This window comes from Neophocaena asiaeorientalis, unplaced genomic scaffold (genome assembly GCF_003031525.2).
Source record: "Neophocaena asiaeorientalis asiaeorientalis breed wild unplaced genomic scaffold, Neophocaena_asiaeorientalis_V1.1 scaffold89, whole genome shotgun sequence".
Taxonomy (NCBI): domain Eukaryota; kingdom Metazoa; phylum Chordata; class Mammalia; order Artiodactyla; family Phocoenidae; genus Neophocaena; species Neophocaena asiaeorientalis.
Window position 1 is genome coordinate 8904644 of NW_020172592.1, and position 18170 is coordinate 8922813.

The 18170-nt window shown below is 34.7% G+C and overlaps 1 protein-coding gene across 1 annotated transcript in view; it reads left to right on the plus strand.

Moving 5' to 3' along the window:
• SEMA3A (semaphorin 3A) overlaps positions 1–18170 on the plus strand; it is a 224422-nt gene that overhangs the window by 168428 nt on the left and 37824 nt on the right. The window contains exons 7-11 of the mRNA XM_024738433.1: positions 7128–7270; positions 9029–9143; positions 9233–9302; positions 12007–12151; positions 15830–16049. Of these exons, the coding sequence (XP_024594201.1) occupies positions 7128–7270; positions 9029–9143; positions 9233–9302; positions 12007–12151; positions 15830–16049 (693 nt within the window). The remainder of the gene's footprint in view (positions 1–7127; positions 7271–9028; positions 9144–9232; positions 9303–12006; positions 12152–15829; positions 16050–18170) is intronic.

Genomic DNA, 18170 nt, shown 5'->3' on the forward strand with positions numbered 1-18170 from the left:
TTTTTACATTTTTTTCCCCTGTAATTTATTTCTAATCTCATAGCGTTGTGTTCAGAAAAGATGCTTGATATTATTTCAATTTTCTTAAATTTACTGTGGCTTGATTTGTGACCCAAGATATGAACTGTCCTGGAGAATATTCTGTGTGCGCTTGAGAAGAAAGTGTAATCTGCTGTTTTTGGATGGAACGTCCTATACGTATCAGTTAAATCTACCTGGTCTATCTTGTCATTTAAAGCTTGTGTTTCCTTATTTTTTTTCATTTTGGATGATCTGTCCATTGGTGTAAGTGAGGTGTTAAAGTTCCCCACTATTACTGTGTTACTGTCTTATTTCCTCTTTTATAGCTCTTAGCAATTGCCTTATGTATTGAGGTGCTCCTGTGTTGCGTGCATAAATATTTACAATTGTTACATCTTCTTCTTGGATTGATCCCTTGATCATTACGTAGTGTCCTTCCTTGTCTCTTGTAACATTCTTTATTTTAAAGTCTGTATTATCTGATATGAGAATTGCTATTCCAGCTTTCTTTTGATTTCCATTTGCATGGAATATCTTTTTCCATCCCCTCTCTTTCAGTCTGAATGTGTCCCTAGATCTGAAGTGGGTCTCTTGTAGACAGCATATAGGTGTGTCTTGTTTTTGTATCCATTCAGCATGCCCGTGTCTTTTGGTTGGAGCATTTAATCCATTCATGTTTAAGGTAATTATTGATATGTATGTTCCTATTACCATTTTCTTAATTGTTTTGGGTTTGTTTTAGTGCGTCTTTTTTTTTATTTCATCACTTTAAGTATATCATGTCACTCCTTTCTGGATTGTAGAGTTTCTGCTGAGAAATGAGCTGTTAACCTTATGGGAGTTCCCTTGTATGTTATTTGTCGTTTTTCCCTTGCTGCTTTCAATAATTTTTCTTTGTCTTTAAATTTTGCCAATTTGATTACTATGTGTCTTGGTGTGTTTCTCCTTGGGTTTATCCTGTATGAGACTCTCTGCGCTTCCTGGACTTGGGTGGCTATATCCTTTCCCATGTTAGGCAAGTTTTCGACTATAATCTCTTCATATATTTTCTCGGGTCCTTTCTCTCTCTCTTCTCCTTCTGAGAGGCCTATAATGCAAATGTTGTTGCATTTAATGTTGTCCCAGAGGTCTCTTAGGCTGTCTTCATTTCTTTTCATTCTTTTTCTTTATTCTGTTCCACACCAGTGATTTCCACCATTCTGTCTTCCAGGTCACTTACCCATTCTTCTGCCTCAGTTATTCTGCTATTGATTCCTTCTAGTATATTTTTCATTTCAGTTATTGTATTGTTCATCTCTGTTTGTTTGTCCTTTAATTTTTCTAGGTCTTTGTTAAACATTTCTTGCATCTTCTCAATCTTTGCCTCCATTCTTTTTCCGAGGTCCTGGATCATCTTCACTATCATTATTCTGAATTCTGTTTTCTGGAAGGTTCCCTATCTCCACTTCATTTAGTTGTTTTTCTGGGGTTTTGTCTTGTTCCTTCATCTGGAACATAGCCCTCTGCCTTTTCATCTTGTCTATCTTTCTGTGAATGTGGTGTTTGTTCCACAGGCTGCAGGATTGTAGTCTCCTTGCTTCTGCTGTCTGCCCTCTGGTTCATGAGACTTAGATAGCCTCATGAGGCTTGTGCAAGTTTCCTGATGGGAGGGACTGGTGGTGGGAGAGCTGACTGTTGCTCTGGTGGGCAGAGCTCAGTAAAACTTTAATCCACCTGACTGCTGATGGGTGGGGCTGGGTTCCCTCCCTGTTGGTTGTTTAGCCTGAGGTGACCCAACACTGGAGCCTACCCTGGCTCTTTATGGGGCTAATGGCCGACTCTGGGAGGGCTCATGCCAAGGAGTACTTCCCATTACTTGTGCTGCAAGTGTCCTTGTCCCCACGGTGAGCCACAGCTGCCCCCTGCCTCTGCAGAAGACCCTCCAACACTAGCAGGCAGGTCTGGTTCAGTCTCCTATGGGGTCACTGCTCCTTCCCCTGGGTCCCGATGCACACACTACTTTGTGTGTTCCCTCCAAGAGTGGAGTCTCTGTTCCCCAGTCCTGTCAAAGTCCTGCAATCAAATCCCACTAGACTTCAAAGTCTGATTCTCTAGGAATTCCTCCTCCCCTTGCCGGATCCCCAGGTTGGGAAGCCTGATGTGGGGCTCAGAACCTTCACTCCCGTTGGTGGACTTCTGTGGTAAGTGTTTTCCAGTCTGTGAGTCACCCACCCACCAGTTATGGGATTTGATTTTACTGTGATTGCACCCCTCACAGGGGCTTCTCTTTTGTCTTTGGATGTGGGGTATCTTTTTTGGTGAGTTCCAGTGTCTTCCTATCGATAATTGTCCAGAAGTTGGTTGTGATTCTAGTGTTCTTGCAAGAGAGAGTGAGAGCACGTCCTTCTACTCTGCCATCTTGGTTCCTGCTTCTCCAAGGTCTTGTATTTCCTGCTCTAAGGGATAACTTCACAAGCATCTGCCTCTAAAGATGCACTAAACTGAGCTAGTCTTTCTTCCACATCTCGTATCTAGTCTCCCTCGAGTGTTACTTCATGCTAAATGATTCCTATCCCACCAGTTGTTTAAAGCAGTCTTTCCTTTAATTTTACCATGATTTTTCTTACTGCTTCTCACATTCAACATCTTATCAGTGAACATAATCCATTGGTTCTACTTTCCCATAATCTCTGCGTATGTCTCTTCTATCATACAAGTCCACATCACCATCATTTCTCACTAGTCTTCTAAGTAATCTTTCTGCCTTCATTCTTGCCTCAGTATATATTTTTTTCCTACAGCAGCCAGTGATCTTCTTAAAATAGAAACCTGGTAATGTCATTACTAGGTTTAAAATACTTCATTGGTTTCCCTTTTAGCCGTTAGGACAATAAACTCCTGAACAATAAACTTCCTTCTTATGCTGGCCTCTGCTTAACTTTCTGTCATCCTCTCTGACCAGCTCTCTGTCCTGTTGCACAACATTCTCTGTTGTTTCTGTGACCTTGCACCTGTGTTTCTTCTACCTGGGAAGCTCTTATTCTTCAGGTTTTGAATTACATGTCATATCTTCTGAGAAAAACTCCCTAATTCCTTCAAAGCAAGATCAGTTGTCCCTTCTATTTCTCACTGCATTCGTTCCAAACTCATTTTTGTTACGTGCAGTTTGATAATTGCTCTGTTTAACTGTTGGTATTCCCTCACAGATAGTAAGCACCATGTAGGCAGAAAACATTTCATCACAATATCCCCTAATCTTCCACAATTCAGGGCATAGAGTAAATGATTAGGAGATATTTGATAAATGAAAATATAAATGTAAGTGATTACATGAAGAATAGAGATTGCTCAATGGAGCAACATTCTGTAGATTATTAGATTGAGAGCAAATAGAGAGAGGCCTTATATATATTATGGAAGGGAAATAATTCTTCCACAGAAAGGAAGAAAAGAACAATTACGGGGGGTGTGAAGGAAGCAAAAGGAGGGAGTTCTTACTGAATGGCCTTGGTCTCAGCCATATAACAAATTAGAAAGTCCATCTCTGGTGGGTAGATTGAGAGATGGCACATTAGTTGTTCTGAAGACGATGAGAATGATTTTAAACAGTAGCTGATAATAAGTCTAAGGTGAGCCACTAAAAGTAAATAAAACAATTACTTAGCAACACTAGAATTCTTGTTTAGGATAAATAACTTGAATTTATAGCAAATCCATTTACTACGATTATATGGTTTTCTTCATCCTGGCTTAGGTATGGGGGCAAAGGAAAAAAAAGTTCTGGGATTTCAAAGGCAGGTAAGTGGAGGTTTAGGAAGCCAAGAGGTTCTAGGATGATAGGGAAGACAATTAGAATGACTGGTTAGAATGTTCATGTGATAAAGAGGGGAATTCACCAGAGGGGAGGGGAATAGACTGAGAGAATAAGAGGGGCAAGGAAGGGAGAGGCAAACTTTGGAGCATAAGTAGAAAATGAACAGTGAGCAGAGATTTTGGCCAAAAAAAAAAAGATTTTCTAAATTTGAAATATTAGAAGAATGGCTTCTTTTAAATTTTTGGAAGAGATCAACTAAAGACCTAATTTATTTTGAAATTAGAGTGAATGTTTTTTCAAGTATAAGATATAACCTAAATTTCTTGAAGACAATTAACATTGTTTTTCTTAGATAATCTCTTTTACTATTTTGATATATTTGGCTTTTGTTTTCTATGCCTAATGGTATTTTTTTGTCTGTAATCTGAAGCTGTGTCAAACTGTTAATTCACCTACCAAATCCTCTGTGCCTGTAATATCAGATACTAAAGGAGAGACTAGACTTGAAGACCCTTTAAACAATTAATGTACATGATAACTTGTTTGAATTATTTCCTACTAGAGTCCACATTTGTAAGATGATAATTATCTTCACATATTTTAGAGATGGAAGCATGATGCTTGATAACTCCTTTTTTCATGCCCAAATACTAACTTAAGAGAATATCTATAAGTATAAAATATTGTTTGCTTTGTTCTCATTTGTATGTTTCTAACATCACTTTTGCTAGATTGTAGCTTTCTGAAAACAAGGGATATATATTATTCATTTTGTTTTATACTTAGTGCCTTGCATGTATTTGTGATCAAATAAAAGGTAGTTGGATTTAATTACTTGAAATCCTTCAAGTTATTCAAGTGTTTATATGAACAACTTCCTTAATACGGGAGGTAGTATTAAACCGACTTCTCCATTTTTTCATTATTAAAGCAGAAGAAAGTATGATTTTTCACTTTAATTCTGCAGCTGTATTATAATGAGATCTTATAATGAGAACTTAACATGTGATTGAGGCTTCCTTTTAGTATCATCATCATAACAACATAGTACATTTGTTAATATTTTACAAAGTTGTTTCACGTGTACTATTTCAGTTTAAAATACTTATTTGTATGTGAACTGTTTATGACACAAGGTGAATTGAACTTAACATGAAATAAACCCAATTTGAAATTTAGGCAACTGAGATCTGAGAGGTAAGAGTCTTGCTAAAATGTCACAAAAGTTGTAAGTGATTGAACTGAGTTCTGTCACGTGTAGGTCTGTGTTCTACATCTGCATGCACATGCATGCACACATACATGCACACATACATGCACATGCTGAATTTCTGAAGCTAGAAATCTGACTTCATCAGTAGGGTGGTAATTTTTGGGTTTGTAACATAATTCGTACTATTGTCACATTAATCCACTCACCATTCTTCAGGAGACAAAAACATGTATACAAACATGTTTATGAATATGATTAAGTAGAAATTTATGAAGAAAAACCACCTTTGCAACGTTTATTAAAGTTGAAGTAATGTATTATTAAAAATTCTCGTCCTGATTCCAAATTTTGAGGTTTTATTCTCCTTCCCTTATTCCACTGGCATACTGAACTTTAAATATGAATAGGTAATATTTCATATGTTTCGCATTACTTACAGGGTCTGTATAATTTGCCTGAAAAAGATAGTGGAGTGTAGCCCTGTGAAATATACTAAGTACATGGTCCCAGAGCAAATGCTACAGGAAAGTTACAAGTGTAGTACACATGACGACATGATTACTCACAGGTGAAAAGGTTAGGACTAAATAAGATGGATAAAGCTGGTTTCAATATTCTGATCCCTTTCCTGGTATCTTAAGTATGGTGCTGACCTAGGTGTGTATATTTCATAGTTAACTTGATAACATAATACACCATGGGAGCAAAAGTAGGTTATTGTGAGAACTTAAATACCTGCAACAATCCTAAGTGCTTTCAATGAAACAAACTCAGCTTCTTAGTATGTTACATTGTTAAAGCCGTGAAGCAATTATATTTTGTTAAATAGTTTATATGAGCCCACAGCCATATCAAGCCAGGTACTTACAGAAGTATGTTTTGAAGTGGGACTCTAGACATCACAGATACACCTTGTGCATAATCTAGGCAGCCTTGTTTTTTCCTTTTCTCTTTCCTTGTCTTCTTGCACAGATATTCATTGAATGCCCTCAGTATTTTAAGCTCTAGGATCATAGCATCAAACAAAACATGCCAAGTTCCTGTTCTTCTCGAACTGATATTCATTGGGATGGAGAGGGAGACAGACAATAAGCAAATGAAGATTAAAGAGAGAAGACAGCAACAGGGAGATGTAGCATAGCAGGTGTTTCATAATGTTAGGAAGAAAAGTAATGCATGTGAGTAGGAGTAAGGCTTTCAGCACTTTAAATTAGGGTAGTCAACAAAGATGCCTTTAATAACGTAATATTTTGAACAAAGACCTGAGTAAAAATAAGAATCCTGTCTTTAGAATATATGAGGGCAGAGAGTTACACGGTGAGGAATCTGAGGCGGTGCTGAGAGTGCTTGAGAACCAGGAAGGGGTTTGGTATGTCTGGCTAAGAGTAAGTTAGGGAAGGGAAGGGTAGGAAGAAGAAAAGTCATGTGAGGTAGCAGGGACCAGATGGTAAATGACTTCTGGTCACTGGAAGGAGTTTGCATTTTATTGTGTGTGATTTGAAAAGATATAGGGGGGTTTAGATATGTCTGAAGTGACATATCAGGGGTACACACTGGTGTGTGGAGACTCAGAGAACTCAAGGGTAACTCCACGGTTTGGGGCTTGAGTACCTCGTAAATGACAATGCCATTTAATGTGATGGGGTACAACTTGAGAAAATTTCTTTTGTTTTATATGAATCTCATCTCTCCCCTCCCACCTAGTTTTTGCTCAAAAGTGGAATAGACCAATTGGTAGTTTGATTTAAATTATTTTATGCTTGAAAGAAAGAATAACAATAGTGATGACAATAAGTAATATTTGATAGCCCTTACACTTTGCACAATGTTTTAACATCCAGTGATGTATCTGCGCTATATGGTCACACGGAGGATTTCTGCACCTACTCCTAAAATAATGTTTGAGACATAAGGTGATTTGTAACATACTTTAAAATACGTAAAGAACAGTTCACATCTACTGAAAAAGAGTGAACTAAAGAGAGATTTGGTCTTGAAATACGTCACATAGGGGTTAAGAGAAAATTGAAAATGGACTGTAATGAATGGTCTTATTTACCCAACTGTGAATTAATATATATGCTATAATTTGTCTCTCAGATCCAAGGTTCATTAGTGCCCACCTCATCCCAGAAAGTGACAACCCTGAAGATGACAAAGTGTATTTTTTCTTCCGTGAAAATGCGATAGATGGAGAACACACTGGAAAAGCCACTCACGCTAGAATAGGTCAGATATGCAAGGTGAGGTAAAGAAAAAAATGAGGAGGGTATCATTGTCCAATCGCAGTTTTTTCCTTTTCTACCTTTGTACAAATATAATGAAAAATATGGCTAAAAAGCTTGACTGATCACTAGAAATATTTAAATACCAAAAAAAGATTGAAAACATATTATAGTTGCTTATGAATAACTTCATAGTCAAACATAGAGGTATAGGTTGTGAGGTGTTATTTCACAATTACATTAAATAATATTAGTTTGAAATTCTGGAGAAATAATTTTTTTTCATATTACCTGGGAAAATATAATTTTTGTATTCTCAGACCTAGCATAGGTTCCTACAGTGTATAAGTTTTCAATAAATATTTTTTGTTGGAAATAAGTATGAATATAAAAGAGGCAAGTGTTAAAGCTTGTTCTTATGACTTGATTATAGCATCCTATATACACATATGTGCACACACGTAATTTTGAAGCTCTGAACTTTCATATACTGTGTGGCACAAATTCAGATGTGATATGTATTATAATGTTAGATATATAGAATAAAAAATTAGTCAGTAAATACTTATGGACTAATTAGTATCAGTGTGAAAATATGATAACAATACTATTCTTACCCTCTATGCTGTATAGTACAGTATATATGAAATATGAATGAAGCTAACTGTTATTATATATTAAAGCACCTTTCATCTCAAGAAAAATCACAAGGCCAAATCCAGTTACTGTCTTAAAATGAAATTATTTCTTTTAAAAAAAAAAATCATGAAATTTTAAGAATCCCTGTCTTGGGGGCGGGGATATCCTCTTTCCTATCCCAATCATCTAATTATTTATCTTTAGTATATTAAGTTACTGGAAAATTAAAATTTTTAATGCTCTGGAAACATGCAAATGATATATGCAATATATGAGAATCTTTTCTCCACAAAATGTAAGGCATATTTAAAAGCAGTACTTACAAGGATTAAAAAATCTTTATACTAAATAAAATCGTATAAACAAAATATAAATCAGTGTTATATTTTTGAAGAAAAAGTTATTTTCCTTCAAACATATGCACATAAATACTATAAGACTATAAGTTACTGGTGAATCCATACCATCATAATAGAATTTATTGCTACATCAGGTTACAGTTAAGTTTCATTTTCAGTGAGAAGATACTTTTTCAAAATTTTTGCTCTAGAATGAGTTTTCTTCATTAAGATTTATGCAGATGTTTTTTCAACATGCTGTTTGTAAAGTCAGCGTTGCGTCAACTGAGCTTATAAAAATATTTGATGCTAGCATGCTTTTGTTTGTGGTGTATTTTCAGTATGAGTTATAAGGCATACAGTTATTCTTTCATTCAGTAAATACTCATTAAGTGCCTACTATGTGCCAATGTGCTTAATTTTGTGAACCAGCCTACTTAGGTGAGTAAAATCTTAAGGAAAACTTACATAAGAAAGAGAGACTAAAAGCAAACCAAAACAAACACAAGAGTAATATCGTTCATTGCCAAGTGGTAACAGAATGGAAAAAGTACAGTGACTTTTTAATGCTAAGGCATATTTATTGTAAGTCATTCCTTGAACAAGGTTGGAGTGAATAGATTTCACCAAAAATATAATAAGAAAGCATAGTTACTTGTATCTAGTCATTTAAAATTCATTTCTCAATTTGAAAAATGAGGAATTGTGATTTGTATCTGTCTCAAGATATGAGAAGATAAGATATTTGAAGTTATCATTTGCATGCACAATTTCTAAAACCATTATTCTCTCCTTTCAGAATGACTTCGGGGGCCACAGAAGTCTGGTGAATAAATGGACAACATTCCTCAAAGCTCGTCTCATTTGTTCAGTGCCAGGTCCAAATGGCATTGACACTCATTTTGATGAATTGCGTAAGTAGCTGATGATGTCATATAGAGAATATTCAAACCTTGCCATTACCTTCAAAAATGCAACTTTCTCCAATTTTGTTTTAAAACAGAGGATGTATTCCTAATGAATTCTAAAGATCCTAAAAATCCAATTGTATATGGAGTGTTTACAACTTCCAGGTAAATAACACTTTGCTCTCTTATTATCATAGAAAATTCATGTCCTTTAGATGCTTTCCAAGTGTCCATAATTTGTGAAAATATTTTTGAAAGAACAACGTCGGCTAAACCTTTGAGCTCTTTTGCATTCTTGGGTGCCTGAAATAAGTCATGACCTAAATCATTTTTTACATAAATTTTAGCAAAGAATTCACTACTATAAATTTAATGATGAAAAATGTATGCCATGCCCTCTGTATAGCTTTGACTTTAAAAATCTGAGTGAAATGTAAAATATTATAAACATAGAACTCTGAGTTTTGTTAAAGGTTTGTAGTGATATAAACTAAGGGTGAAAAATCTTTTTCCCTCCCCTCTCCTTTCTCTTCTTTGTCCCTACCCCCTCTTTCTCTCTCACTCTCTCTACCTTCTTCCCCCTCTCCCCGCCACCTCCTTTCATCATTCCCCATGTGCCTCAAAGCTCTTGCTGTCAATCAAGCAGTAATTATTTCCTGACTATTACATTCAGCATAAAGTTTACATTACGTGGAATTGCTAAAAGAAACATATATTTAAATGCATATAAAGAGGGATATGCATTTGGATATGTATAAATGTTTAATAAAAGAAAAATAATTTTAAAATCAAAAGTCAGGAAGAGTGCTACAAGGGACTGTGATAGCATAAAGAAAGATTAACTACAATGTCCAAACACTGATTTTTTCTGTAAATATTAAAGCCATTACAAATTGATTGGACATTTTTACTTAATTTTTAAAATAACATGTAAAAATTAGGAAAACTACATTAGTAAAACCAGATGCAATTTCCCATACCTAAATATTTCTCCCCTTTAGTATAAAAACAGAATGACCGCTAAAGAATGTGGGAGGCTTGGGCTTCCCTGGTGGCGCAGTGGTTGAGAGTCCGCCTGCCGATGCAGGGGACCACGGGTTCGTGCCCCGGTCCGGGAAGATCCCACATGCCGTGGAGCGGCTGGGCCCGTGAGCCATGGCTGCTGAGCCTGCACGTCCGGAGCCTGTGCTCCACAACGGGAGAGACCACGACAGTGAGAGGCCTGCGTACCGCAAAAAAAAAAAAAAAAAAAAAAAGGGGGGGGGCCAAAAAAAAAAAAAAAAAAAAAAAAAAAAAAAAAAAGAACACGCATCTTATTCTACAAGGCATTTTGCATTCAAGACAGTGGGTCAAATTAAACAAATATTAATTCATTTCTTCTGCTTCCTCATTGCTTAGTACAGTAGTTTTCAGTCTTAAGCTTGCGTCAGAATCGCCCAGAGAGCCTGTTAAAATACAGATGCTAGGCCCCGCCCTCAGAGTCTCTGATTCAGTAGGAAGGGGTAGGGCCTAAGAACGCATTTTTAACAAATTCCCAGGTGATGCCCATACTGTTGGTCTAGGAACCACACTTCGAGAATCACTGGCTTAGTGGGTAAAATAATTTCACCTATCTGCTTCAGCGAGATTGATGTCATATATGAGTTAGTCTTAATAGCTGTAAATCCTAAAAAGATCTTTCCATGATGATGGATTCCATCAATAGATAAGCAAAGTATATAACAATGAAAAAGGGACACATAAACATTACAAACTACTATGATGTATCAAATATGTATTAATTTGCTACTTATTCCATTATGAAAATATTGTTATTAAATTCTATAAGTATTTACTGAAATTTACTGTGTGTCAAGTACCGTGCAATATGTAATTTATGTTACAGAAAAAAAGCCAAGCATGGTTCCTTCCCTCATGAAGCTTGCACTCTACCAGACATTGTCTAGATGCAGCAGTTTTCAATAATAAACTCTTATTACACAAGTTTTTCATTTGGTCTAATTTTTATGTAATTTTCTATGGGTAGAGATTGATTAAAAGGTATGCATTCCATATTTTTAATGTGCACAGCTGTTTTATATCTTTATAAATAAATCCCTCAAGCTGTATTTATATAAGCAAAATAAAACGGGAAATTGTGGCAGCTCATGGTAAACTTCCAATTTGCTTCAATTACCTGATTTTTTTTGTCCAACAAAATGATGGGGATAATTGCTATAGTACTCCACTTTTGCTAGGGTGTAATAGCTACTAACTTAAAATGATTTTCTGTGTTGGAAAGAGATGATTTTAAATGCCTTCACACAAATCGAGCTCTGTTACTTGATCAAATACTTTTGTTCATTTGGGAGTTAAAAATTATAACACATTGACTATTCATCTTCTGCACCAGTTTCAGTTTATAAAATGTGTTCTTAAACATTCTTTCTTGTTTAAACATTTCCTGGTTTCAGCAGTGATGCTTAAGTCTTAACATAATACCAAAGTTTATATTTTTATTTTATCTGATATCAGAATTAATCATTACCTTTTAGATTTTGTATATATGTTTTCCCTATCAATGTTTACATATGATATGAATGTATATATTTATATCGTATATTGTCTATTTATGAAATGAATATGTATATGTTCAATGAGTGCTAAAGGTGTTTTCATCCATGCCTTCGAATTTTGAGCAATCATAATTTTGCTTTCTTGTGTATTATTAAAATATATATAAATATGTGACTTAAAAACTCCCAAACACTATTTGAGAATTTATGTTCAAGTATTGATAATTGCTATCTGAAATTTAAAAACTCAGTATAAATAGCTCTGTCATTGTGTAAAGATGAAAGTCTGTTTTTGTTCTGTCTGTCTTTTTTAGTAACATCTTCAAGGGGTCAGCCGTGTGCATGTATAGCATGAGTGATGTGAGAAGGGTGTTCCTGGGTCCATATGCTCACAGGGATGGTCCCAACTACCAGTGGGTGCCTTATCAAGGAAGAGTCCCCTACCCACGACCAGGAACTGTAAGTGGCCTAGGTGTTTAAGATAGGAAATGAATAAATTTATGCTGAAGGTTAAAAAAAAAGCAGCTACATACATATTAAATATAGATAATGTAAAATAAAAATTCCAAGACTATAAATGCAAGAAAGGCAAGGATTTTTCTTTGATAACCATGAAATTCCACATTTAAAGACATGTTCTTCACAGGCATCAGTGCTTAAGTTCAATGCTTACCAGTAGTTAATACCAATAATTTATGAGAAATAGAAACTGAGCAGTTAGCCTTATTTATCTTCTTTTCTGAAAGAGATATAGTAAAAATGGCTTTCACGGAGAGTTGAAACAATTAGGATAGACTTGCTCTCTCTCATTGTGGCAAAGGCTCAAGAATTGCACATTAAATAGGAGGAAACAAATTTAAATCAATATTATCTTCCTATGGAAGTGGGACACATCTCTCAAATAGGTAAAGAAGATATGCAAGGAAGAAACAAACAAAAACCTCATGGAAAGGGCCTAGGTGTTTTAATAGATGCTGTCTACTATCGCTGACCTCTCTCCTTCCAGCAATGTTGTGCACACTCAGGCTTATAAAAAGGCGGATAGAGCTCAAAATAAAATCAGCTTTAAGTCTGCAATTTAAAGTAGGGAGAAAGAAAGAAAAGACTGATACAGTAGAAAGTGAGTGAATATGACAGCAGATGCTCTAGAATATGTGGATGGAACCATCCAGTGCAACATTTCCTAACCCTAAGAATTTTTTTTTTAACATCTTTATTGGAGTATAATTGCTTTACAATGGTGTGTTAGCATACGGCATTTGTTTTTCTCTTTCTGACTTACTTTACTCTGTGTGACAGACTCTACGTCTATCCACCTCACTACAAATAACTCAATTTCATTTCTTTTTATGGCTGAGTAATATTCCATTGTATATATGTGCCACATCTTCTTTATCCATTCATCTGTCGATGGACATTTAGGTTGTTTCCATGTCCTGGCTATTGTAAATAGAGCTGCAGTGAACATTGTGGTACATGACTCTTTTTGAATTATGGTTTCCTCAGGGTATATGCCCAGTACTGGGATTGCTGGGCCCTATGGTAGTTCTACTTGTAGTTTTTTAAGGAACCTCCATACTCTTCTCCATAGTGGCTGTATCAATTTACATTCCCACCAACAGTGCAAGAGGGTTCCCTTTTCTCCACACACTCTCCAGCATTTATTGTTTGTAGATTTTTTGATGATGGCCATTCTGACTGGTGTGAGGTGATACCTTATTGTAGTTAGAGATTAGTGATGTTGAGCATCCTTTCATGTGTTTGTTGGCAATCTGTATATCTTCATTGGAGAAATGTCTATTTAGGTCTTCTGCCCATTTTTGGATTGGGTTTTTTTTTTTTGATATTGAGCTGCATGAGCTGCTTGTAAATTTTGGAGATTAATCCTTTGTCCGTTGCTTCCTTTGCAAATATTTTCTCCCATTCTGAGGGTTGTCTTTTTGTGTTATGGTTTCCTTTGCTGTACAAAAGGTTTTAAGTTTCATCAGGTCCCATTTTTTGGTTTTTATTTCCATTTCTCTAGAAGGTGATAACCCTAAGAATCTTTAAGGAAATAATTTCATATGATGAAAAAACTTGTTAAGTTTAACCATTATTTTAATTTCACGTCAGTTTTATTGTTAAATTCAAGTAAATGATGTTTTTAGATGCGTTTATTAGGCATAGGATGTTTTTAATCTTCTTTATTTTCTGTAAAATTTTTTGCTAAACTTATTTATGAGCATTTCATAAAGATTACTTCTAGCTGATGGAGCTGGTAGGTAAAAAACCTAAATAGGCTTTCAGAAGAAAAAATGAACAAGATAGACTATCCTTTGATTATAAGAAGCCCGTTTTAACAGATTTATGCATACATACATATTTATATATGTATATGTATATAAAATAGTATATACAGTAGCCCAATAATTGTTCCCATTTCACAGATGAAGACTCTGAGGCAAAGAGAGGAGCCAAGATTCATTCCACGCAGTTTGATTCTAGAGCCTGAATTCTCACCCATTGTTCATAGAGAGTTGTTATGACATGGTCCATTAAGTCAGCAGTGTGAACCAAGTGCTGGAGGCAGAAGACAGAAAGCACTGCCTAAGCTAGGAATTACGGAGGGGCTGCCAGGAGGAGGCAACACCTTGCTCCGTGAATAAAATTCCCTTAGATCAATCCATTAATCCCAAAAGGGGGCAGCTGAGAATATGTCGTTCCATCAACACTACTGGAGAAAAACATATTGAGGCCTTCAAGCAGTGTGTCAATAGAAGGGCATTTTCTTTATTTTTAAAGAAAAACCTACAGCTTAAGTAATACTAAATACAAAAATAAAAGTAAGGCAAGAAAGTGAGACAAATTGTAAGATAAAAATCTAAAATAAGTCTCTTTTTCAGTCATTTCTAAATTTTTGCAAGTAGTTTTTAAATGGTGGTAGAAAAGCAAAAAAAATTAATGTTACAAAATATGTTTTATCGTTTCTTCTAGGAGTTTATACAGCTATTTGATATTTCTATAACATTAAATAATTTTTTTAATTTACTTAAATAAAAAGTAATTCCCTAAATCCCTTAACTGTTATATTAGTGTATTATTGTGTGTGTATCTGTATACTACATACATATATATTCATAAAGAGATACTCTTCCCGTTTCAAAATAGCTTTATTTCATTTCTCATGAATTATTAATGATCTGTGTTAAGGTAATTGCAGAGACAATTGATTTCTCCTTCTAAGCCTCTTGTTAGATCAAGAACCACTCAACTACATTTCAGCTCTCAAACTCTTACATTAATGGCAGAAATGAGTTAAGTGTAAGACAAAAAGCAAGAGGCTGGAGATACTGTACTCTGAATGCTTGCACCACATAATTAAATGCAGTGAAAAGAGACAGTAAAATCTGAATTTTCTTGTTTTTGTCTTATTGCCTTAAGTGGAGCATTTAAATCCAGAGGTGATATTATGACAGTGTACAGCACAGCATCCTGTCTGGCTCTCCCTATAGCCATCATCTGTTCTGCTTGGTCCATTCTGATTGGTCAGTTTCTGTGCCATGCAAGTTGTTAAACACCTTGAATAACACATCTCCTTATCCCTAGAATTACTGTAATTACTAAAGAAATAATACTTTTGGTCCTTTTTATGGTACTTTTTCAGGGTTATGTTAAAAATAAAGCAATAAAGAATAGTTTATATTGTCTTTTAGTTTGAAGAGAGCATTTATATTTTAGCATAATACCATAGGGAAAAATGAAATGCATTCAAGAAAATTTTTGATTTTCTCTCATCTAATGATTAATAGCATTTAGTTATAACATATTCCACTCATTATTTCAAATACTTCATTTAAACATAAAGTATATGGTGTTGTCACTAATAGAGGCGTCAGACTTCTCCTGTACACTGAATTCATTAGATGCATTTGCAATTTTTGGTAAGAAATGATGACATCCCATCGAGACTTAAAATATGTTTAGAAAATGTATATTATATATTACATCTACTAATTTAAGTAAAATTATTTTGTTGTTTGGTTTAACAGTTACTTTAAAAATTACAGATTCCTAGCTCATTGAGGCCATATATTATATAAATTATAGTCCTATTTATTATATTTTAATCAAAAGATAATATTTTCTTTATCTTAATAGTGTCCCAGTAAAACATTTGGTGGATTTGAGTCTACAAAAGACCTTCCTGATGATGTTATAACATTTGCCAGAAGTCATCCAGCCATGTACAATCCAGTGTTTCCTATTAATAACCGGCCGATAATGATCAAAACAGATGTAAATTACCAGTTTACACAAATTGTAGTAGATCGAGTGGATGCAGAAGATGGCCAGTATGATGTCATGTTTATTGGAACAGGTAAATGTTTTAACTTCAGCTCTAAATGTTCTTCCAGAACATTGCATCTAACTAATTAAGTATACTAAGAACTGAAGGAAGACTTTATAGTCACTCTCAAGATATAGTTAACCTCTAATAAATGACTAAAAAAACCTGAACATTCTCCCATTCCAATGTGTTATTTTTTTAGGCAAGTTGACATATATTTATTAATTTAAATTAAATTTCCTTTTCAATCAAAGTTGATAAATGTAATCAGGTAAAGCTATTGATTAGGTGAACAATCAATGTCTATAATTGAATCATAACTCTTTTCTGAACAGTGGCTTTTCAGGACAAAAATGTATTGCTCAAATCCCAAGACATTCAATAAAAGTTCTAGAATATATTGATGCAAAATTATCCGAACTTTAAAATTATCATAGAGTGCAAATCTTCCAGAAAATAAATTTTGACAACAAAATTTGTTTAGTGTTTTTACCATACAATGAGAAGGAAAACAAAGCAAAATAAAACTTCATCAGAAAACCAACAGAGTGGACCTAAGGAATCGTCAGATACATTTTAGATCCATTTCTATAGACATTTAATGACGTATTTTTTACCAATTCCATGATTAGAAACAAACATTTTATACGTGTATTTTCAGGATGAATTCCATTGCTATTATGACATTTTATTTTTACCCTACCCTCTTTAATAGTACTATTTTAAAAGCACCAGTTACAAATCTGAAACTTGCTACTTAGGGTCAGATTCCAAGGTAATAAATTCCTAGTCTCCATTAACGTTGTTAACTGAAATAAATCAATAGGAAACAGGGTGAGTGCTCCACTGAAACCTGTATAATAACATTTATTTTCCCTTGGTGAGAACAGAGAAAGAAATTGCATTAAGTACAGGGGAATGGCAACTACACAGTAAGTGCTTTAAAGACTTAAAGTTTTATAACAAAATTGTGAAATACATTATCAAGTGTAAGTGTCAGGTTCTGAGCAATACATTACAGTCTGCTTTTATGAGTGAGAAGGTTTCTCTATCAAATAAAAGAATCCCAGGGAGACCTGGAGTTCAATAAAAGTCAATGAATTGCAAGTATCAACTTCTGGTTATAAATATCTCGAGAAATTATAAGATGATAGGATTTCTCTTCAATAAATATTAGTTTATCACTAATGTCAAATTATAATTAGATCTCTCTACAGAGTAATTAAACTTGTTCAGTAATGTCACACTTACCTTTTTCTTCACCTCTGGCCTAAACACGTTGAGAAGTCCCCCACTCATTGTCAATGCAACAAAAGCTTGCTTCCGGCTATTTGACCAAAGAAACCTAATCATGAATTTTCAGTTCTTCTTGGACGCAAGCCGTCTTTAAAGGAACCAATTTCATGAGCACGTTGAATGTCTGATGATGTGGATGGCTATCGGTCAGCACAGAACAGGGTCATCTGTCAACAAAGTAAATTGATTACAGTAATTTTATCTTTTAAGTAAGTTACACGTTGATCCTAGTTGAGTAATCTGATTCAATTTGTGTGAAATTGTTTGAAATACTACTCAGTAAAACTTGATCTGGAACACAGATAAAGTTATTTTGGGGTATTGGAGACTGATCAGAGGCACTGAGTATATTAACCTAATTTACCTTTAATCTTTGGTGTTATGAGTAGTCTAAGGTCCTGTAAACAGAAGGATCTGCTTAAAAGAGGGATTTTTTTTTTTTTTTGACTTTACAAGGGACACACTAGCAACCTTTCTTGGTCTCATATAGCACATCATATTGATCCCTTGAAAATGGTTATCTGTCGTATGAATACTTTGAATTATTTTTCTGGTGTAACTTTACTGGTAAGATTTTCTTCTCGAATAATTAGACTGTTTAATTTGAATAAAATGAGCCAATTGAAGCTAAAAATATTTGATCAACTGATCAGAAATGGTACGTTGAAGAGTCAGATTTTTGAATTTAATAAATCTCTGTTCTTTATTCTATCAAGAATAGGAACCCATCTGTAAATACTGGAAAATAGTAGCTTCTTAACCCCACTTAGAGTAAAAGTGCCAGCTCTTATCATTAAAACAATTTATCTCTTTTAACAATGAATCAACAGTGCTTTAAATCTCTATAAAATGTAT